Below are 24,723 nucleotides of genomic sequence, written 5' to 3' on the forward strand. Positions count from 1 at the left end.
TTTTTCCTTTATTGTGAAAAGTAAATCTCTCATTTTTGAGAGAGAATAACAGTATACATATAAACACTGACACAACGGACCCAGTGGCTCTCCATTGAGAAAACGAAATGCTTCCGCTGTCACTGCCACCTTGCGTCATTGCATGAGAGACACTCACACTGAACTCAACTCACCGGAGTCTATCATCGATCGTCATCAACACTCGTATACTCCGTACACAGGTATTCCCTCTTTCCTTTTCTTGATTTTTCGGATTTCTCAAGATACACTTATTCATGTAATTGCATGTATTTTGCTTTTCTTTTGAAAATTTGAATTGATTTTACAACAATTCTACAAACACATATTTAGGGCTTTCATGCCATTCATTGTTAGGTTGAAGAATATAAGAAATCATTTGGTTGAGGGTTTGTTTCTTTTATGATAAGTATCTGTAATTGGTACATTCACCAATTTCAGGCATCCCTTTTACTTGTTCGACATTTTAACGACTATCTATTTGACCTAACTCAATCTTACACAACCGACTTATAAGACGATGACTCTTCCCACTTATAAAGATATGTTGATGCCACTTATTGTCTAGAGATGACAACATAATCCATACCCGTGGGGATCTACCCGAATCCGCCCCAAGTTTGACGGGAAAATTCTGCTTTGCCTGGGTTTGGGTCGGATAATGGGAAAATTCATCCTGATTATTTTACTATCTACTTTATTATTTAGTTTTGATAATTTATAATATTAAATATGTGATCAATATTTTGATTTATATTTATTATTTAAAATAGGGAAATGCTAGGCACTCGTTAAAGGCTTAAAAAGGCAAGTTTTTTTGAAAATGCATGTATTCAATGCATTGGAAATTGAAATAGTAAACTTTTCTCCATTGAGCAAACTTTTTATATATATACGGTTATTCTTGCTATCCTCTATATTCTGTGATTCGCTATTAATAACAATGAATGATGTTTTTATATTCTTATAGGCTTTATTTGTCAAAAAATATTTGGAGGATCATGTGTTGATATAGTAATATTCGAAGGATCAAGCTAAATGTGTATAATTAGTATTATTATTATTTTTACCTATTTGGTATTTGAACATAACTAATTAACTATCATATGAAATGTCTCTCAATTTGCTACCTGATTTTGCTTGTTCACTAACTTGGTTTAAGTCACTTTTCCTCAGTTACAACTCTCAAAATGGCTGTATAACCCTTCTCTTATGTATCAAGGTTTTGTATTTACGAATTGGGAGTTTGGAGGCACCTTTGTTCAAAATGTCTGACCTTCCATTTAAAGTCGGTGAATTGATTGAGTCACGATACTTTTCAAACGGTTTTCGTGGTGCATGGTTCAGGTGCAAGGTATACATTATTCCATCCTTGATTTTTTTTTCCAGAGCAGGAATATTGATTATGTTATGTGCATTTAAGCTAATGTTTTAATTATTTTACTGTGGTTTTGTTGTTCTTTCTATCAATTTGATTGTTCATGTTCTTTAGAATACTGTTTATATTTCAATGATGTTATAATAGTGTTTGCATATGATATGTTAATTGACATTGTCAATAGTCTTTTATTAGCTCTTGATGTAATGGTTAGAGTAGTTATCACATGACTAGAAGAGTTATTTCTTTGAGTTGCAGAATTAGTTTCTTGCAAATATAACGTAACATTGTGTGTGATAAACTTATGGGTCCAAACTTTTACACTCCTTGTTTGGTCTTTTTATCAATGGTTTAAATTGCAGAAAAATGATTTTCTTTGATTTAAAATTCTTAGTAAGGGTGAATAAATAGGAGAACAGAACTGAGCCTGAAAATCAATCTAATCCTAAAATAAAGGGCCTTAATCTCCTACGAATCCACATGTATGTGCTAAAAAAAGAGAAAAGAAAGAATGCAATTAATCCTATTAAAACCAATAATTATGAATATGCAGTCATCAACAGAGCGTCTTTCTGCATTGTAAGTTTTATCAAGTAAAACTTGTTATCTTCAAAATAACTCCTTGCTGAATTCTTCAGCTTTCTGTCAAACTGTTTGTGCTATTGGCCTTTTCGAAATCATGTTTTTGTTGGGCTGCTCAGCTATTGTCTAGTGTCTTTTTTGGATCTGTTTACGAATCTAAAATTTCATAGTTGGTCTCCTTATTATTTTATATCATTCTTTCAGATCTTAAAGATTAAATATGGTGGGATGAGCTATCTATTGGAGTATCCTGACTACCCTGATCAAAGTATGTTCTTGCTTTCAATTATAACAAATCTAGAGTTTATTAGCTTGTTGAGTGAAGCTATTTGTTTTTTTAAAAAGTTGTTGATTTATAAATATCAACAACTTATTTACATTAATACATAAATATAAAGAAATGTTGCCGGCATGGATTGAACTCTGGACCAACAACCTACACCCATTTAACTCAACTAGTACATACCATTTGAGATACCCCACCCACCATTTGAATGAAGCTATTTGCAAGTTCATACACAGTTTGGTTCCTTAATACCATTGCACTGCACATTAAAGTTTTAGCTTGGTGTTATACATTGCGTCACATACAAGTTTTTGTTCATAATCGACGAGAAAAAGTATTCAAAACAAGTTAAAATTGGAGATGGAAAATTTTAACTTTTTTGGAATCCAAGTTTCCTGCGTCTACAATGTTTAGAATATAGGATTTAGGGTTTAGGTTCACTCAACAAGTTTGAGATACCCCACCCACCCTTTGAATGTAGCTATTTGAAAGTTCATACACAGTTTGGTTCCTTAATACCATTGCACTGGACATTAAAGTTTTAACTTGGTGTTATACATTGCGTCACATACAAAGATTTTGTTCATAATCAACGAGAAAAAGTACTCAAAACAAGTTAAAATTGGAGATGGAGAATTTTAACTTGTTTGGAATCCTTTACGAACGATTTTGGGTAGGGCAATTTTGATAATGATTATTGTTTCTCCTTATTTTGGGTTATGTCAACCAACTCTAACATTTGAAAAATCTGAAGTTACATCTCCACCTTTGACTTCAACCTTTACTTCGACAATTGGTTCATGATCCTATTCCGTTTTTGTATTTGGTTTTTGCATCTCAGGCTGGAGAGCTTCTCCATGTCTCAACTCTCAACCCAATTGGCTTGTCTTGTCCTTCTTTTTGGCAAAGAATGGGTCTTGCTAATACATTGAAACCTGTCACCAATTTTCATTTTCTTATTAATTCCATCAAGAATTTGCATACTTGTCACCCCTCCTTTCTCAATCCCCGTTTATGCATTGGATGGTACCACACTGATACTCTATTAGATATTTTTTATTTGGTCTAATCCATCTTTACAAAACTGACTTATAAGGTGAATGATGCCTCTCTCTTTAAACTCTTACCAGACCTTATTTCTTTTTCTATGTGAGACTTGAGTTTTAATAAACCCCACTATTTAGAGCGTGATGAACCAATTTCACTTCGGGTTGCTGCCTTGCATTTTCCTATAATATTATCCAACCCAGTGTTGTTGCCAACAAAGGGCAATCTTTCCCCAACACCTAAGTGGCAAGTTCAGCCTGGTAGCAAAGTTGGTGATCATTTAGGTTAACACATAAAAGGTTTACAAAAATAGGAGTAAAACCACCTGGATTGTATTATGAACTGGACTCGAAATGCTTTGGGTTAAGGCCAACACTATGAATTGGGTTCAAAGAGCTTTGGGTTAAGGCCAACACAGTGTGATCTCTAATTAGATTATCTAAGTCCCTTTTTGCCTAAATCCAAAACTATCTTCCAATTGGGGCTGGCCCATAAGGTTTAGAATGAGAATCACTACACAATTTAAGTGTTTTTCCTCCATATCTTCCTCGCACAAAATCAAGTCTTTGAAGGTATGCTCCCATGGTGAATCGTTCAACCTTGACTCACAAAATGAAATGGCAGTCAACTGTTCTTTTAGTGTCGGAATTGATGCCAGTGGACACGTGTCCGGTGGATCTCATTGTTATGGGGCTGTCTCAAGAGGACTTATATCTAGAGCCTTCAGTGGTGGTGCTTGCTTGAGATAGTGGTTCATCCTTATATGCAAATAGGCGTTTTACGGTTCTTGTTGAAGTGTTGAAGTGGGTGAGGGGTAGAAATGCTGTCCAAGGTCCAATCAACATGCACTTTACTACAAATGGTTGCTAGTCCATCCCAATCTATCCCACACATCACAATATGGTCTCATCTTGGCTATGAACATCGTGAACAACCCAAATAACATGTTTAGGAGTAATTAAGCCCCCCCAAAAAAGCCTCGTAAAATTATTGGCTCATCTTTAGAATTCACATTTAGGCTAAATATGCCTTGTGTTTGACTTGACTAAGTCTACCCTTGAATCACATTTGGTAAAACCCTTTTTATCACCCAAATGTTAAACATCAAATAAGGGGTGGCCAATAAGGTCTAAAATTAAACCCAACTTACATAATATCAAATTGCCTTTCTTTTTCATCACAATTAACATCTCTACTGACAACGACTCTTTTTCAATTAGCAACTCTAATGAAGATCAATAGCCACAACACGTGAGATTAGATTTAGCGACTTCAACCAATGTTGGTGGTAACACTTAACCATATCTCCATGGAAGTAACCAGACCTCTCTTCTACATTTCTTCTTTCATTACGCTTCTAGTCATATATGCATCCAAGTTCAACGCTAGAGACTCTGCCATAAAGTTTGGAATCCAAGTTTCTCTTGTTTACAATGCTCCACCCGCCACTAGAACTACTTTGAGTATGGCAATTTTGATGATGATTATTGTTTCTCCTTTTTTTGGTTATGTCAACCAACTTGAGCTTTTGAAAAAACGCTGGTTGCATCTCCATCTTTGACTTATACCTTAACCTTAGATAATTGGGTTATGATCCCATTCCATCTTTGTATTTGGTTATTGCATCTCAAATGATTTCTTCTACTGCCCTTTAGAGAGCTTTTCCATGTATCTACTCTCAACCCAATGAGCTTGTCTTGTCATCCATCTTTTTTCCAAAGAATGGGTCTTGCTACAGCACTCAAAATTGGGTTATGATCCTATTCCATCATTGTATTTGGTTTTTGCAAAAGTTTCTAGTCTTTTTCCTCGTCATCTTGAATCTGTAAAGTGATTGTAGAAAATTGTTGGGATTTTTTAACATTAAGGAAAAAAATGGAGAGCTCGAGTTCATTGTCTCTTTCAAGATCTTTTAGTCCATACCCTACCTTTGACAACTCGTCCTCTCTCTATTTTGGACATTTGTCTTAATAGAGATTAAGTCCTTCAAAGTTACGTTTCTCACCACATTAATCTTTGGAAAATTATCCCTCATTAACGATATTGAAAAGAAAAATTTAAAGAATGGGAAGAAGAAAGAATAATAATAGTAAGGGATAAGAAAATAAATATTATGCTTAAATGTAATTGTAAATTAACTTATAATCTGGGACAAATATTTTTTGTAAAGAGACTTATAATTTGGGATGAGGGAGTATTTTTAACAAATTTTTTCCCTAAAAAATCTAGTCACAAATTTCATCTCCTGAAAACTAAGGATCAATTTGTTGATGAATGAACACTTTCGAAGGACTAATTTATGTGTGTAACTTTAGATTAACTTGATGGTTTACTTTAAATTCTTTACTTAGCTCAAAAGAAAAAATATTTCATTTAATTGAGGGATAATGTCAAATAACTACTTTTTCTCGTTGTTGATGAACAAAATCTTTGTATTACAAGTTGGAATGATAGCTGATCATTTGAAGATAATAATCGTCATACTACTTATTTGTAGAGAGTACTCAAATCAAGGTGTATCAAAAACCCACTCACATTAACAAGTCAAAGGGACTCAACAAGGTATTGATGGTGCGACCTCGCTTTCCTACCATATATCGTGAAAGTGAAAAGCTTGATGTAAATGCCATCTCAGAAGTGGTCGTTATTGTTGATGACACATGGAAGATTGGGGATTTGGTAGATTGGTTTTCTGATGGTTGCTATTGGTGTGGAAAAGTGACTGAACTAATTGGAAATGACAAAGTTCAGGTAATATTGGTTATTTTTGTGTAATTTTTGTTGCATGTTTATATTTGAGACATGATTTTTGAATTTTTTTGAAGTCTTATCCTATTTGGATAATGATTTTGCATTTTTCCATTTTCTCTTTAATTCATTGACTCCTTTAATCTTTTTACTTATGACTAGTATTCCATAATGCTAAATGTACAAAATCTTGGAAATTATGGGAGATCTTATTGAGTTTTATTTACCAAGACCACAAACAAGGTCGTATTAGTCCCCTTGAGCAACAAATCCAAGAGTTCACTCTTTATAAGCTTCATTGAAATCAACATGAACGAAAGCATTTTTTTAAGATGGCAATGGCAAAGAACAATTGACAATAATGACCTAGCTGGAGCCAGTTTAGGCTCTGGGTAGAAAGTATCCCCGTAGTCCTAGCCTATAATACTATGAATAACCTTTTGCAACTGGCAAAGTTTTAATTCTAATATTAACCTGATAAAATGACCAACCTTAAACTTGATGATCCACCGACATCCGACTTATTTGGAGGAGAAGGAACAGGGTTCCAAGCCTCACTATTTTGAAGTGCATACAGTTCTTCAACATCATGTCGCCATATCAACGTAAAGTAGATAACTGGAAGTTAAGTGTGAAGAGTTAAGTGAAGGTGTGTTGAGACTTGAGGATAGGGTATTAGTGAGTTATTAACAAACAGAGGCGTGGGAGAATTGGGTACAGGTGAGGCTAAGAAGTCATAAGTGACTGTTTAAGCTAGTTGAGATTAACATGCTCAGAACCTAAGAGACATTGTTGGTAATAGGTGAAGTTTCTACAGAAGGAATGGTTGAAGAAAATAATGATTTGCTAGGTTCAAGGGAGGGTGTTGGTATGGTAGATGGTGGGAGAAAAGAATGGTGGAACAAGCATTGATTTCGGTACAATGGTAGTCTGGTAGATGGTGGGAAACAAAAGAAGATAGAGAAATATGATCTCATTGAAGATGACATTCTTTGAGATATAAATTTGGCCATCAACACTTTAACATTTATAGCCTTTATGGTTAGAGAATTAACCAAGGAAGACCAACTCCTTTGCGTGGTAAGCAAACTTGTGTGGATAGTAGGGTCTAAGGTTGGAGTCACAAGCACAACTAAAACTTCGAGAAACTTTTAGTCAGGGACTGTTTTATATAGGACAAGATAAGAAGATTCGATATTAAGAACCACTATGGGCATACAACAGATCGGCTTTGGTGGTGTATGTGAGAACATATTAATCTGTGAGTGAGGACATGTCAATCTGTTAGTGATGCCACAAGCATTAAAGAAGGGTGCCAAAGTTTTGAATTCACCTCCACCATCAACTTGCACTGATTTAAGCTTGGTGCTAAACTGAACCTCTAGCATAGCGATAAAGTGTGTGAAACTGTTACATACATTAGATAAAGTGCTAAACTGAACCCCATGCCCAATATTTTATAGCTGACTTAATTTAGAGAAGAAAAATAACTCCTCTCTCCTAATTTCCCCTCCTAGACATACCCTTAATAAATGATTTGAAGTTATAATTTTAATTCCACCACTTGAGAAATATGGATTTATTTAAATGAAAAAACACAGGCAAATTCTTGTTCCATGCCCGAGGCTATTGATTATTTAAATATGAATTGTAGACAATTGAATAGTTCATCTTTTTTTCAATTCTTCCCTGCTTCATTTTTTCAAGCATCTAATTTGGGCCATAGTAGTTATGGTTATTTATTTTGTTGCTGGTTCTACCTAGATATGGACAACTGATACATATGTATTTGTAAGGTTAGTGGATTTATAATTTTAGTTTTCTTTCTAGATTGATTTGCTACCTCCTCCGCATGGTGAAGGGTGTTCTTATGAAGCTTTAAGTAAGGACCTGCGCCCTTCCTTGGAATGGTGCCCACAGAATGGTTGGACTGTGCCTATGCCTACGGTGTGTACTTGTAATCCCTTAGTCTGACTTATATTTTTAATTTTGAATTTGTTGTTAAATTTACTGCCAAAACTATCTATTAATAAATTATACTAGTATGATATTTTCTTCTAATAAGGCTTACAGTGTCTATTTTTTAATTTTCAAATTTGCGGTATTCATTATATTTGGTAAATCTGATTAAAAATTCCATTGAACATCCGAAATGAAAAATGGATTTCATCTTCAAAAGTTTGTGTTTCTATTGATGTCATTTTGTCAATTCTGTTTGATTCATGTTTTGAAAATGAGGAAGTGGAGTACTGTTTGAATAAAGTAAACTATTGATAGAATTAGGTAAAGAGAGAGAATGAAAAGAAACTCTCATTGTATTCAGTGAGTAACAATAATACAAGAGACTACTATATATATAGCCATGTGATACAAAACAGAAAAGGTGTGAGGCGTATAACAAACTAACAGCACATCACTAACAAGCTGACAGCTCAGCATAACAAAATAGAAAGATAAAATCAAAGGCATATTAGTAAGCTACTCTATTAGTCCCCCTTAGAAGCTGATGGCAGACTTGTCAAAGCAGCTTTATCACACACACGCAACTTGGAACGAAGAGGAACAAACTTGGCAGCAGAGAGAGGCTTAGTGAGAATGTCAGCCCATTGGTCTTGAGCTGGTACATGAACAACAGTCAGACTTTTACTGAGTACCTTCTCCCGCAGGAAGAAGATATCAAGCTCCATATGCTTAGTCCTGTTGTGGAGAATGGGATTGTGAGCCAATGTAACTGTGCTTAAGTTATCACACAGTACCTTAGGAACTTGAGAAGAACAATGGAGTTCCTTAAGTAAGGACTGAATCCAAATGAGTTCAGCAGCTAGCTGAGCCATACTTCGATATTCGGCTTCAGCACTGGACCTTGCAACAAGCTGTTGCTTCTTAGACCACCAAGAAACAATATTAGGACCAAGGTATATACAGGCCCCTGAAGTGGAGCGTCGGTCATCAGGGTCTGATGCCCAGTCTGCATCACAGAACCCTAGCAACTGCATTGGCTGCTGAACAGGGGCTGACTGAATAAGGAGGCCATGGTGGAGAGTACCACTGAGGTATCTTAAAATTCGTTTAACAGCCTTCCAATGGTCCTCTAAAGGATTAGACAGAAACTGACAAACCTTGTTGACTGAAAAAGAAATCTCAGGCCTAGTTAATGTAGCATATTGAAGAGCACCAACCACAGACCTAAACTGAGTAGGGTCATCAACAGGTGCAGACCCAATCTTGGACAGTTTGCTACTAGAGACCATAGGGGTAGGCATGCCATTGGCATTTAGCATATTGAGCCTTGAAAGCAAGTCTGTAATATATTTAGTCTGAGATAGGAGAAGAGAACCATTGGAGAGGTGAGTCACTTGAATCCCAAGAAAGTAATCAAGCTGACCCAGCTGCTTAAGAGAGAATTTATCATTGAGATGCTTTATCAAGGAAGCTATAAATGGAGCAGAATTGCCTGTGATGATGATATCATCAACATAAACCAGAATTAGAATCTGAAGTTTGCCTTGATGCAACAAAAACAGGCTAGGATCACATCTACTGGCAGAGAAACCAAGATGAATTAAGGCACTTTTGAGCTTATCAAACCAGGCCCTAGGAGCCTGTTTTAAACCATAAATAGCCTTATTTAACTTGCAAACAAGAGTTCTGTCAGCAGCTTCAAAACCAGGGGGCTGTTGCATAAAAACTTCTTCTTCAAGAATGCCATTGAGAAAGGCATTGTTAACATCAATTTGCTGCAATGGCCACCTGTTTGTAACAGCAATAGAAAGAACAATTCTTACAGTAACAGGTTTAATAACAGGAGAAAAAGTCTCTTGAAAGTCACTGTCGGCCTTTTGATGGAAACCCTTAGCCACTAACCTGGCTTTATACCTATTTATGGAACCATCAGGATTCTCCTTAATCCTGAACACCCATTTGCAGCCAATAGGCTTCCTTCCAGCAGGAGCTTTCACCAAGGTCCAGGTCTGATTTTTCAGCAGTGCCTGATGTTCTTCCTTCATGGCCTGAAACCAGTTAGGAGCAGCCAAGGCTTGCTCAACAGATGTAGGTTCAAGGTGGGCTAAAAGAAGAGTAGGGTGAAGTCTAGGGAGGGTGATTCCTCTTTTGGCTCTAGTTTGCATAGGGTGAACGTTTTGAGGATGAATTGAAGGTAAAGGTAAGGGTGTGGCAGCAGAAGTAGAAACAGGGCTAGGGCTGGGAGAAAGGCCAACAGAGGAGGAGGAATGTGAAGAAGAGGGAGAAAGGGTGCTAGCTTCAGCTAGATCAGATAGAATAAGAGCAGGAGAGGGAGAAGGGGAAGAGATAATAGGAATGGCAGTTAGGGGTTGGGGAATGGACTGCTGACCAGAAAGAGAATAGGTGTTAGATGGGGCAGCAGAGGAAGAGGGAGAAGATAAGGGAGAAATATGAGGTACAGTGGGACTGTTATGTTGTGGAAAAGCAGAATTTGAGGAAGACAGAGTAGGGGTAGAGGGAGCAGAGGGAACAGGAGGAAAACTAGGAGAGGGAGAGAGAGATGATGCAGAGTTAGGAAGAGAGGAAGATTTAGAGGAAGAAAATAAGGTGGAATAAGGAAAGTTTGCTTCATTGAAAACAACATCCTTGGAAATGAAGATGCGACCATCTGAAGCAAGGCATTTGTAGCCTTTGTGAGAGGTAGAGTACCCTAGGAAAATGCACAATTGAGACCTAAAGTCAAGCTTGTGAGAGTTATAGGGACGAAGGAAAGGGTAGCATGCACATCCAAAGACTTTAAGAGTAGTATAGTCAGGATTTTTGTGAAGCAGTTTAAAATAGGGTGAGACATTGTCAAGAATAGGAGTGGGAATTCTGTTGATAAGATATGCAGCTGTGACGAAGGCATGATCCCAGAATTTTAAGGGAAGAGTGGACTGAGCAAGAAGGGTAAGACCAGTTTCAACAATGTGTCTGTGTTTACGTTCAACAAGGCCATTTTGGTGATGTGTATGGGGACAGGTGAATCTGTGAACAATTCCTAGGTCTGTGAGATATTTGGTGAGAGGTCTGAATTCACCTCCCCCATCAGTTTGAACACATTTAATGGGACAGTTGAACTGAAGTTCAACCATTTTCTTAAACTGAAGGAATTGAATCATGGTGTCAGACTTAAGTTTGAGAGGAAAGACCCAAACAAACCTAGAAAAGGCATCAATACATGTAAGAAAATAGGTATAACCACTGGAAGATTGCATAGGGGCAGGGCCCCAGAGATCACAAACAACCAGCTCAAAAGGATGAGAGTAAACTGTGGTAGATAAGGAGGAATGTAGTCTATGTGACTTGCCAATGCAGCAAGCATGACATAATTCAGTAGGTGGTTTAGATGGAAAAGACAGATTACATAGTTTAGAAATTTCAGTGAGAGCATGATGGTTGGGGTGTCCCAGCCTAGTATGCCAAAGCACATATTTATTTGATGCAATAGAGTTAGCAGTATTAGAATGTGAAGAAGGTGATAATGTACTAACAGTAGCAGAATTCAGAGAAGGATTGAAAAAGGAGCTTGTAACATTATGATTGTAAGATTCATTACAAGGAGATAAATGATCTATAGTATGATTGGAAATAGATTCAGTACATTGAGATATAGAATCTATAGAATCTGTCCTATAGGAAGTATTACAATTGTATGTAGTAGGATAACTATGGCTAGAACTAGAAGAGCAAGGAGACTTGGACACTGGAGGAGCAGCTGGATTGGGGAATTTATAGAGGCCATCAGCACCAACAAGACCACTGAGTAAGACTTCAGAAGTAGCCTGAGATTTGACAACACAAAACTTAGGATGAAATTCAAAGAAAATAGCATTATCTTGAGCAAATTTGCTCACACTCATAAGGTTTTTGGTGATGTGAGGGACATGTAAGAGATTTCTAAGTGTGAGAGATAGGTGAGGTTTGTGAGGTAAGGGAAAAGACATAGATCCTACAGAGTTAATGGACAAACCTTGGCCGTTACCTATGAAGACTTGTTCAGTTCCAGGCACGGAGGAAGAGTCAGACACATTAGAAGCATCAGGAGTGACATGATGAGAAGCCCCTGAGTCAGGATACCACCACTGATTTGCACTGCTGGCTTCAGTGCCTGCATAAAAAGCTTGTGGAGCAGAGGATCTAGGAGGTGCAGCTCTAGGAGAAGGATAAGCAAGTTGCACAGGGTAAACAGCACGAGGAGCCACAAGAAACGGATTGAAAGGAGCGCGCTGATGTGAATAACTAGCACCACCAGAATTTGCATAACGATAGTAGCACACTGAGGCATCGTGACCAGGTTTGTGACAGATCTGACACGGTGATTTCCCAAAGCGACCTCCACCACGGCCAAAACGACCACCACCGCGACCAGAACGACCACCACGAGCACTATAAGAATGACTATCAGCATTAGCAGTAACGTGACTCGTTCCTTGAGGAAAGGCCTCTGAGACGACTTGATCAGAAGCGAACGGAGCAGGAGAAGAGGTAGTCTGAGTGAGGTTGACTGTCGCCGTCGCTGGTTCAGTAATCGCAGCTTTGCGATGCTTCTCCAATCGCGACTCATGAGCAAGCAAGGAAGATTCCAATTCTTCCAAGGAGCTAACGTCATCTTTGCTGTTAACAGCGGCAACAATGGAATCATACTCCTCAGGTAACGAATCAAGAACAATCTCAATTAGGTTACGGAGAGGAACAGGATCGCCGATGGAGGTTAGTGACTCACTGATTTCACGCGAACGTGTCATAAGCTCAGCAATCGTTAGCGAACCTTTCGTAAGTCGCCGGAGCTCCGAACGAAGTTGACGCGTCTTGGTGGAGAGAAGAACATCAAAGTAGCGATGAACTTCTGTCCACACCTGCCACGCGTGCTTGCAGTCAACTAGCTTGGGAAGAAGAGGTCGGAGATGGTAGAGAGAAGCCAGGTGCAGATGAGAGCATCCTGTTTCTCCCACTCAAGAAACGCACTGTGAGATGCAGGATCTGAGGGAGACGGTGGCGGAATCACCGGAACAGTGACGAAGCGTTGTAGACGATGGCCACGGACGACGCCATCAATCTGCTGCTTCCACTGTTTGAAGTTTTTGTCGTCTAGCTTAACAGAAATCAGGTGAGATAGCTTCACCTGAGAGGAAGGGAAAAGAGGTTCCATGGATCGAAAAAAAAATTTCACGCTCAAGATACCATGATAGAATTAGGTAAAGAGAGAGAGAATGAAAAGAAACTCTCATTGTATTCAGTGAGTAACAATAATACAAGAGACTACTATATATATAGCCATGTGATACAAAACAGAAAAGGTGTGAGGCGTATAACAAACTAACAGCACATCACTAACAAGCTGACAGCTCAGCATAACAAAATAGAAAGATAAAATCAAAGGCATATTAGTAAGCTACTCTATTAACTATAATAAGAATATGAGAAGTTTGAATTTAGTGCTATATAATAGTTTTCTGCAATAGCCTTATGTATGTTGTTCTCTTTGTACATATAATATTGTTCGTACATATTATTATACCTCTTGAAAGGTATATGATTACCTTATCGTAATAGGTGTGTTGTTTTCTTGAAAGGTATCTGATTGCCTTAGCATCTCTGATTTTCGCCCGCATTTTTTTATTTTCTTTTCGGTTTCTGTAAATTCTTCTGCGCGTAATCCAGACACGACTCCATCACTTGTCTCCTATCTCTTTTCCTTCTTAAAAAGAATCTTTTCCATAAATCTTTATCCATATTTGTTGGTGTGTAATTCAAACACAGATTCCATCACATGTCTTGTCTCTTTTCCCATTCAACACATGCAAGAATCTTTATCTAAACAATATTGGAAATGGTGTCGATGAATCTTGCAAAACTTTAATACTTTGCAGCAGACATTTCAACTGTAAAAGTTCACATGTTTTGTTAGCTAGATATGATTGTTAGTCTCTGTAATCAAATTTGTAATGAAGATTAGGAGTAGAATGAGGACATAAGAAGTGAAGTATGGGATAAGAGCAAAGGATGAATCATCCGGATCAACAAGAACTGTAGTTGGACCATTTATTGCGTACATTCATAATGGCGGTAGTTAAAAGATTCATAGGCATGTAAAGAATTAATTCTGTTAGCATTTTGGTGGCTCTCTTAAGCATGATATTACAAAGAGAGATGGATCTGAACTCAGAGGGACTAGTAGGATTCTTAGTTTTAGGAGTTAAATTGATATAAGTATGATTATGGAAACTGGGGTCACCCACATTGTTAAGAATAAGAAGAATAAAGTGGGCGACATTCTTACCAATGATTTCCCCAAACCTGTTAAAAAATAAAGCAGGGATGCCATCCGGGCCGGGAGCAGCCATGTTGCTCATTTTCTTGATGGCTTCAAGGACCTCACAAGCTTCAAAGTTTTTCCCCATCTCCTTAACCATCTTAGGGCTAAGGTGCTTAAGGTTAGCATAAAGGTTTGAACTTCTGTTATTTGGGAAGGAAGAAGCAAACAACTTAGTATAAAAACCAATGAAGGTAGCCTGGATTTTTAAAGAGTCTTGGTTCGTTTTTCCTTTCTACATAAATGATAAGGCTGGTTTTGAGTCTTGGGTTGTTTTGCCTATCTGTCCATCCTAGCTGCAATGTGATGGTTGTGTTAGACCTCTCATAAAAAAATTATGGAAAACTGACTACTCAGTTTTGTAACTGTTATTATATTATTACGAATAGTTATGCTTTGTTGATTATATGGGTTATGTTTAGAATAAATAGGGGAAGATAAGTGAGAGTTCGCTATTGTGGAATTTGACAGGAAAGGGGCCATTTTGAAATTAGGGAGGTATTGGTTTCTTTTGGGTTGTTAGCTTCTTTGTTGAACCATATGGTCATATGCCCCTGGTAACAAATGTCCTATGTGACCCTGGAAATATTAGAAATGTTTAGAATCAATAAGATTTCCTCTCATTTTTGTAAAATTGAGTTAGACTCGGCTCAAATTCTAATATGTATAAGAGTCTGTCAATCTAGACCACCAACTATTTATATCCACGTACCGAGTTTATTAATAGTGAGCGTTAAGGGGCGGGTTTATTTGAAAAAAACCCAAGTTCCATATAGATAGGACCTAAATATAGATTTATATGTGAGAGCAATCCTCACCTTACAAGTCAATTTTGTAAAGTTAAATTAAGCTCAAATCAAATTCTTGTACTCACCAAGACTCCCGATCTCCTAGATTTGAGGTTAAGCATTCCAAGCTCATTTTGCGAGACCCTTCTCCCTTGGGAAGTATTCCATTCCTTGTTTCAATAACATCATTCCGCAAGTCTTTATACTGTTTATGGTTCTTATGTTATGCATTAAGTTTGTTTAGGTAATTAAAGACCATTTATATATGTTTGAATGATCAATGCTTCATTTTCTTGCAAAATTAACAGGAGGATGGACGTAGGTGTCCTGCTCGGATAATGAATCCAGCAAATTCAGGTAAAATGCAATTAAAATATACTATTTAGATTTTTTTTAATGAAATATTAGTTTGCCGTGGTTATATAATTATATTATGTGGGTAGCAATGTTTTAGGAAGAATATTCATGTTTTCTTGATTTACAAATCTGCCTTTTCCCCCCTTAATAGTATCAAATTTCCTTGTTTATTTTCCATTAATAGTTTAAGCATATAAAATGTAGCAATTTACAATCTATGTACAGTCGAGATGGGAAAATCGTGAGTTTAACCTCAAACCACTTTTGCTATAGCAGGGAGTATTGTGAACATAACTGCTGCTACAGATGGAGCCGTAAACGTTGATCAGCCTTCATCTAGATCCATGGATACTAGAGAGAATATGGATATTGAAGTGGCTGACAATAAAAATGGAAGAACTTCCTTTTCCGATATTATTTCAAGCTCACATAATTCTGATTCATCAATTGAGATTCTGGAAACGGCTCCTATAAATAGACATGATGATGAGTATCCTGCTAAGATGAGAACCGCCAGTAATAGCCTTTGTCTGAATTCCTCTTCTTCAAATACAACAGACTCGGCAATTCTAGATTTGGAGGAACTTTTAAACAGAGTTAAATGGTTAAGGAGTGTGTTGAAATGTGAGGTGCCTCTATCAGGTGCTAAACGCCCATCTTGGCAATTTTCGCAGCATCATGCGTCATGCAATTAGTTGTTTTCTAACAACTGTAAGACCTCGGCATACAATCTGATGTTGTTGAATAATGCCTTGTCCCCGCGGCTGGTTCGGAAAATACCAAAGTTTCTTTTTTTTTTTCCTTCTCCATTTTTGTCTCTTCCTCTTGGCAGAAATTGCCTGCATTTTTCGTGACTCTGTTCTTGCCGCATCATGATTTGCTGCAGTCGGGAAAGAACGCAGTCATGTCGGTCTTTATTTAAGCTTGTTATTTTTTGAGTTACAATAATCTACTGCTTCTGATCATCAGATCAAATTTAACGGCTAATAGAATATTGACCGTGTGATTGTGTGAAGACAGTGACAGCAGCACATTCAGATTTTTTCTTGCATAAAACAATGTACTAAAGTATAGTTGAACTTAAAATCAAATAAAATAAGAAATATAACGGATAGATTGAGAAATTATCTAATGCTATGTTTACAAATTGTTTGGTTCTTAAGCTTGAATGCATACAAAATGCTGGTCCTTTTTTTACCCTATGATTAGTATACTGTATTATATTTACATTTTAAAATCTTAAATTAGATTCCTATAAATCAAAAAGTTATTGCTCACAAAAATAAATTATCATCTGAATGCTTCCAAAAGTATTTTCTCTTCTGGAAGTTTTGAATTTTTAGTAATTAAGATTATTTAGTTTGAGTTGTTATCTGCTGTCAATAAGATTAGTTAAAAGTCTGTAATAAATAGAAAATATATGTACTGATAATACCTATAGAACGAGTACAATATTTTTAATACTTGAAAAAGTATAGTTAAAGTGTATTTGCAGCTAATGGTATTGTATTATGAATAAGGGCAAAGTAGTCATTACAATAACTAATTCTTATGATGAGTTCTTATGATGAGAAGGGACATTTGGCACATGATTCTAACATTCAGGAGCAAAGATGTGGAATGAGAGCCAAAATTCCACACAGAAAGTATGTGGGTGACTTTCTTAAATAGAGTAGGATTCACCAATGATTGGGTGTGGAATTAATTGGTGGAAACCTGACTCCCTTATTTTCCTGAAGCTTAAGCTTTTCTTGATCCTTCTTTCAATTCCATGTATTCATTACTACAATTGGCTTAGCCATTCCATTACTATGTTGAGTTGTAATTGTACTGTTGCATTGTTGAAGTACAAATTTCAACTCCTTTTATAATTTCTTCATTTTCTGCTACATAATTCTTACAATTGACGCTTTCGTTGAGTTAAACCATGACTGACAACACACGTATGAAGTGCATGGAGAACTCACTTGTAGAGATGAACAAAATGCTACAAAAATTCCTGGAAGATGCAGATCGACGTCACTGTAACACCCTTCTAAATCTCCGCGTAATAGTAAATAAATTCTCAGAGTAAACATGAAACAAGGATGTCACAACTCAAAAATAACAAAATATCAGATCGATTGTCATGCTTCACGAGAAACGAAATACCATTTTAGCAATTCATGTTCAACACAACGGAATAATTTAAAACGGAATAACATAAATCTTCACCGATGCATAAACCAATTAAAACATAATCCAAAACCCAATGAAAATGAGAGTATAATAATCAACTCTAAAACTAGCGTTCCCCAGTGTTACAAGATCAGAGCATGACACCGACGCTAACTAACGGACTAGTCTATAAGTTATCCTCACCAAGCTCAAATGTCGCTACTCCTCAATCTGAAATAGTCAATAATAAGGGTGAGGCACATCACAATTAAACTATATTATAAGTTCATAACAACAAAATATCTTAAGCATATCATTCACTCAACTGCAACATATTTAGATTTTCAGAAATTATTCACCAACACAACATACAATCAATCACATCACCATGAAATAACACTGAAAATCTTCCAATCATGTTATAACAACACATATGCAATGTACAGACACTATGCATGTGGTAGCAAATCATCATGGGATGACCGATCTAAACATCACTGAGATACGGCCTTGCCAGCACTAATTCCACACAATGGGAATTATGCCTCCACTGATCCAAACGTCACCAGGATTCAGCCACTAAAAATGATTATGAATGCATGCAAAACATATAACATGCTCACCATCATCACCGTTACGATGAACAATTTCATCTTAACATAACTCACTGTTATCAACACCGAACTCAGTATGTTCATGTCTCAGCATCATTCAATAATCAATCATACATCATCACAAACATCACGACATTAATATCACAACCATATCATCACTATATTACCACATTGTCACATTCATCAATATATACACACAATGTATAAACTCACCAAAATACTTAAATCGGGATTTTTAAAATAAAATCGAGTTACATCCCGTCTCATCATTTTATTATATAAAGTATTTCATTAGCTTCACAACGCTCAAAACGGCGCTTAAAACGAGTACACGGTTTGAAATTTATGAGTTTTAGAAAAAAATTAATTTTTTCAAAAAGCTACAGTGTAACCGGTTACCAAAATGGTGTAACCGATTACACCCACGAAAATGTTAAAATTTTCCAAAAATCCTTCAGTGTAACCGGTTACAAGAAATAGCGTAACCGGTTACGCTTGACGTAACTCTATTCGATATTATTGAAAACACTGGTAATCGGTTACCGTAACCGGTTACCAGCCCCAAAATCCAATTCCTAAACAATTCACGTTACCGTAATCGGTTACTGTAACCGATTACGCACAGTCTGTAGCAGAAATTCCTCTTACTAACAGCATCTTACTTCCTCCAACTTAATCCAAATTGCACCAATTCGATTATAACACCAAAACAGAATCAATCCACATATTTTAACGCATTTTTAACACATCTAGGGGTTCTTTAATCATCAACCATGTTCCGTAATCATTCCAATTCATCAATTCATCCCATTTAACTCTACAATTCAAATCCCTAAACCTAACATACATCCCAATTGAACAAAAACATACAAATTCAATTCTATCATCATTAAACCGATAATATAGGCTAAAGGGATTAGTCACCCCTTACGTTGGTCAAAGTTCTTGATTCTTCCTCTTCCTCTCTTCTTCAGCTCTTTCACGTTCTTACTCTTCTCCTCTTTTCTCCCTTTTTGCTTTCTATTTTCTTTTCTTTCGCAATTCTTCTATTTTATTAAAATAGACTAATAGTTAGCAAGGCCTACACAAATAGCATTTCCCTTCTACTAACCACCACACCAAGCCCAATTATCAAATTTTTTCATAATTCCTCCAATTAATCCAATAAAATGCAAAATAATCCAAATAATTAATTTAAATTCTAATTAAATTAAATAGTGGAAAATATGGCGTGTTACAACTCTCCCCCACTAAAAGTGTTTTTGTTCTTGAAAACATACCTCAAGTAAAGAGTTAAGGATACGAGTTCTTCATCTGACTCTCCAGCTCTCGGGTAACATTACCACATCCTGGTCCTCCCCAAGCTACTCTGACCAATGCTATCTCTTTGCCACGCAGTTATTTCAATTTTCGATCCTCAATCCTCATAGGCAATGCTTCAACCGCCAGATTGTCCTTCACTTGTACATCATCCACTTGGATCACATTAGAAGAATTCGCATTGTATTTTCTCAACTGAGACACATGAAATACATCGTGCAAATTCACAAGCATCAGCGGTAAAGCAATACGATAAGATACTTCTCCCACTCTTTCCGTAATCTGAAACGGACCAATGAAATGCAGCATCAACTTCTTTGACTTCAGCGCTCGGCCAACACCAGTCATAGAAGTAACTCTTAGAAATACATGATCTCCCTCTTGAAACTCAAGAGTCATCCTCCTCTTTTCATGGTAACTCTTCTGACGACTCTGAGAAGCTTTCATCTTCTCCTGAATCATCTTGATCTTTTCGGTAGTCTGTTGCACAATTTCTGGTCCAATCACTGCACTCTCACCGGATTCATACTAGCATAAAGGCGTCCTACACCTCCTACCATACAAAGCCCAAACGGAGCCATACCAATTCTTGAATAATAACTATTGTTGTAGGTAAACTCAATTAAAGGTAAGTAACTATCCCAAGTACCACATTTCGCCAACACACAAGACAACAACAAATCTTCCAACGATTGAATCGTCCTCTCAGTCTGACCATCAGTCTGCGGATGATAAGCAGAGCTCAATCTCAACTTAGTACCAAAAGCTTTCTGCAACCCTTCCCAGAATCTAGATGTGAATCTTTGATCTCTATCGAACACAATACTTGAAGGAATTACATGTAGACTCACTATCTTCTCAATATACAACTGAGCAAACTTCTCCATCGGATAGTCCATTCTCATCGGTATAAAGTGAGCAGACTTCGTCAATCTGTCCACAATAACCCAAATAGCTTCACAGTTCTTAACCGTCCTCGGCAAACCAGAAACAAAATCCATAGATATGCTGTCCCATTTCCATTCCAGAATAAACAACGGTTGCATAGCTCCATACGGCTTATGATGCTCAACCTTCGACTTCTGGCAAGTCAAACAAGAATAAACAAATTCAGCAATTTCCTTCTTCATTCCAGGCCACCAAAACAACTTTTTCAAATCATTATACATCTTGGTAGCACCAGGATGAATACTCAATCCACTATGGTGTCCTTCTTCAAGAATACTCTTCTTAAGCTCGAAAATATCAGGAACACAAACTCAATCACCAAATCTCATTATACCATTCTCGTCAATTCGGAAATCACCTCCTTTATCTTGGTTAATTAAAGTCAACCTATCAACCAACTCAACATCAGTTTTCTGACCCGCTCTAATCTCATCAAGAATACCACTTGTCAGCTTCAACAAACCCAATTTAACACTATTTAGAGTACCTTCACATACCAAACTCTAGTCTCTGAATTTTTCAATTAAATCCAATTCTCGCACCATTAACATAGACATATGTAAGGACTTCCTACTCAATGCATTAGCAACGATGTTCGCCTAACCTAGATGATAATTCTGCCCAAAATAATAATCTTTAAGAAATTCTAACCACCTTCTTTATCTCATATTAAGCTCTTTCTAATCAAAGAGATACTTCAGACTCTTGTGATCACCGAATACTTCAAACCTCTAACCATACAGATAATGTCTCCATAATTTCAACACAAAGACCACGGCCGCCAACTCTAAATCATGAGTCGGATAATTCCTTTCATGAACTTTAAGTTATATCGACGCATAAGCCACTACCTGTTGATTCTGCATTAATACACCACATAATTCCATCAGTGAAGCATCACAATACACTACAAAAGGTTCTGCCGGATTTGGTAAAATCAGAATAGGAGCATTAGTCAACCTCCTCTTCAACTCTTGGAATCCTTCTTCACACTTCGATTCCCAAAAGAATGCTTGACCCTTCCTAGTCAACTTAGTTAACGACAGTGCTAGCTTCGAAAATCCTTCTATGAACTTTCTGTAGTAACCTGCAAGACCAAGAAAACTACGAATCTCTAAAACCGACTTCGGAGCTTCCCGCTGGGATACCACTTCTACCTTCATAGGATTAACGACAATACCATTCTTGGAAATCAAATGACCAAGAAAGCTTACTTCACTTAAACAGAAATCGCACTTCGACAACTTTGCATAAAGTTTCTTCTCTCTTAACAATTCCAATAAAACTTTGAGATGTTCCGCATGTTCTTCTTCGGTCTTGGAATATATTAGAATATCATCAATAAATACTACCACGAACTTATCAAGATAAGGATGAAAGATCCTATTCATATACTCCATGAAAAAACCGGGTGCATTAGTTACTCCAAATGGCATAACTGTATACTTGTAATGACCATACCTTGTTCTGAATGCAGTCTTCTGAATATCGTCCGCTTTTACACGAATTTGATGATATCTAGACCTCAGATCAATATTACTAAACATACATGCTCCAACTAGTTGATCTATCAAATCATCAATCCTCGGCAATGGATACAAATGCTTGATAGTAACTTTATTCAGCTGTCTATAATCCACACACAATCTCTTATAAACCTCTTTCTTCTTAACTAACAACATCGGCGCACCCCACGGAGAAACGCTAGGACGAATGAAGTCCTTCTCAAGCAACTCTTCTAACTGACTCTTCAGTTCAGCCAACTCAGATGCCGACATACGATAAGGCGCCATCGACACATGACTAGTTCCAGGAATTAAATCAATAGCAAATTACACTTCTCTCACAAGTGGTAACTCTCTCACATCTTCTGGAAAAACTTCTGGAAAGTCACGTACAACTGGTAATTCACTACTTACCGCTTTTCCTTTCACTTCCATTGATGCAAGCAACATGAACACGGCATCCCCGTCTTTAACAGCTTCATACACCTGTCTAGCAGTCATCGCTAAGTCCTCAATGTAGCAACCTGCCTAAAAATTAAGACTTAGAGTCGCCACCTATTGTGAAGGGCAAATAGGAAACCCTACGCAGTTTAGAGATCGGGGTAAGTTATTATAATCAGGTTGAGGGAAGGTGTTAGGCACCCTCAACCCTTTCCTATGGCTTTGAATCTAATGGTCAAGTTTTATGGCTAAAAGTTAAGGTTAATAGCTAAGGAAGCGAATAGGGGGAAAATTGAGATTTCAAGTGAATTGAGATTTTAGGGAGGGGGACTCGCCTTGGTCATCCAAGTGCCTACGTATCTCCTTATGGAGAATCAGAGTCAACGTAGTTCGGGCACAGGGTGAAGGATAGAAAAACACTTAGAAAGGGGGGGGGGGGTTGAATAAGTGTAGCTTTAAAAGTTGTAAGATAAAAACAATTTGCACAATGATTTTTATCCTGGTTCGTTGTTAACTAAACTACTCCAGTCCACCCCCTTGGAGTGATTTACCTCACCTGAGGATTTAATCCACTAATCACACGAGATTACAATGGTTTTCCACTTAGACAACTTCCAAGTCTTATAGAGTATACTGATCACAACCTGATCACTCTAGGAACAATCTGCTTAGATACCCTCTAAGACTTTCTAGAGTATACTGATCAACAACCTGATCACTCTAGTTCTTACAACTTAATGTAAACAAATTATAAGAGTTACAATGCTTCTTATAAAGCTATTATCACAACTGTGATTTTCTCTTAAGTTTAAGCTTGATCTCACTAAAGTATTACAACAGCAATATAGTGAGGTTGATGATGAAGTTTGAGAGCTTTTGATTTGAACAGCGTTTCAGCGTTTTTGCATAAGAGTCTTGTATTCAGAATTCGTCACTTAGATTCTCATCAGAACTTCATATTTATAGGTGTTTGAGAAGATGACCGTTGGGAGCATTTAATGCTTTGCGTATTCCGTACAGCATTGCATTTAATGTTTCACTCTTTTGTCAACTACCTCGAGCCTTGCTTTCGCTGTGTCTACTGACATTGCCTTTCATAGCTTTCAACGTTCCTTTTGTCAGTCAGCGTAGCCTACCAGCTAGTACTTGCTTCTGATATGATGTTTGTGTGAACAACGTTTGAATATCATCAGAGTCAAACAGTTTGGTGCAGAGCATCTTCTTGTCTTCTGACCTTGAAGTGCTTCTGAGCGTGATACCATGAGAACTTCAGTGCTTCGTCTTCTGATCTCAAGTTCTTCTGATGCTTCCATAGACCCATGTTCTGATTCTGCTTGACCATCTTCTGATGTCTTGCCAGACCATGTTCTGATGTTGCATGGTGAACCTTCTGAGTCAGTGCTTCTTGCGCTGATTTTGTGCATACTCTTTATATAATTCCTGAAATGGAAATTGCATAGTATTAGAGTACCACATTATCTCATACAAAATTCATATACATTGTTATCATCAAAACTAAAAATATTGATCAGAACAAATCTTGTTCTAACACAGGGTTGTACGCCTTAGAATTGAATTTGATTTGATATGGTTTGAAGTTGTTTTAAAGGCTTTTTGAATGGCCTATCGTAGTTTTGAATAAGGATGAAAATCCGTAGTTTGATTTGAAGTGTTTTGAATGTTTTGGGCGTACAACCCTGATTTAATATGTCACCGTTAGATGCGATGATCAATAGATTTGATCCTTATAGCTAACAGATTACGGGGTATTGTTGGTTACTCTGATTGATGAATTCGATCGTCGCGGGCAGCAAATAAAGTGTTTTGAGTTTTATATTTTATTGCTTTATTCAGATATTTGATCAGTACGACATAGAGAGTCGACTAATTCGAAGGCGGGATGAAATAGATATTCATCCGCCATTTATCCGTTAAAGGGGAAGTTAGAATTGATGTTTTTATTAGGATTTGATTAATTAAATTAATCGATTGTTAATCATTGCGGCCAATAGGTTTAGTCGGAACGAGTAACAAATTAAATCCTAAAATTTCGGCCAAGTGACCAATGGGATTGGGCGAACCCTAATGGAAGAATTGACTTCTAGGGTTTTTATAATTAATATTGATTAAAATAAATTAACTCGAATAATCGAGATACTCAAAATAATTGGGAAAATATTATAATCCTAAATCCTAATCCTAATTGATATTCTAATC

At 37.0% G+C, this 24,723-nt stretch overlaps 1 protein-coding gene across 5 annotated transcripts; it reads left to right on the forward strand.

The window, feature by feature from the left end:
• The first annotated feature begins 29 nt into the window (after positions 1 to 29).
• On the forward strand, positions 30 to 17,891 carry LOC131641505 (uncharacterized). Of its 5 annotated transcripts, XM_058911807.1 has the most exons (8): positions 33 to 221; positions 792 to 825; positions 1,241 to 1,372; positions 2,183 to 2,246; positions 5,809 to 6,062; positions 7,890 to 8,006; positions 15,473 to 15,521; positions 15,795 to 16,741. In XM_058911807.1, exons 3-8 carry the CDS (start codon positions 1,286 to 1,288, stop codon positions 16,214 to 16,216), a joined length of 993 nt encoding a protein of 330 aa, XP_058767790.1. In that variant the 5' UTR covers positions 33 to 221; positions 792 to 825; positions 1,241 to 1,285; the 3' UTR covers positions 16,217 to 16,741. The 5 variants fall into 5 exon arrangements, with proteins under 5 accessions (XP_058767793.1, XP_058767792.1, XP_058767790.1 ...); XM_058911810.1 differs by lacking the exon at positions 2,183 to 2,246 and having other exon boundaries at positions 30 to 221; positions 15,795 to 17,891; XM_058911806.1 differs by lacking the exon at positions 792 to 825 and having other exon boundaries at positions 35 to 221; positions 15,795 to 16,735.
• Positions 17,892 to 24,723: the final 6,832 nt, after the last annotated feature.

The sequence above is a fragment of the Vicia villosa genome, unplaced genomic scaffold, assembly GCF_029867415.1.
Source record: "Vicia villosa cultivar HV-30 ecotype Madison, WI unplaced genomic scaffold, Vvil1.0 ctg.003790F_1_1, whole genome shotgun sequence".
NCBI classification, from domain to species: Eukaryota; Viridiplantae; Streptophyta; class Magnoliopsida; order Fabales; family Fabaceae; genus Vicia; species Vicia villosa.

What these genes read in the sequence shown, in the direction of transcription:
- LOC131641505 (XM_058911807.1), top strand. Translation starts at nt 1,286, where the DNA reads ATGTCTGACCTTCCATTTAAAGTCGGTGAATTGATTGAGTCACGATAC. An exon ending in TCCTGACTACCCTGATCAAA is followed by an intron (nt 2,247 to 5,808) that starts GTATGTTCTTGC and finishes ACTTATTTGTAG; the next exon opens with AGAGTACTCAAATCAAGGTG. An exon ending in TTGGAAATGACAAAGTTCAG is followed by an intron (nt 6,063 to 7,889) that starts GTAATATTGGTT and finishes TTTTCTTTCTAG; the next exon opens with ATTGATTTGCTACCTCCTCC.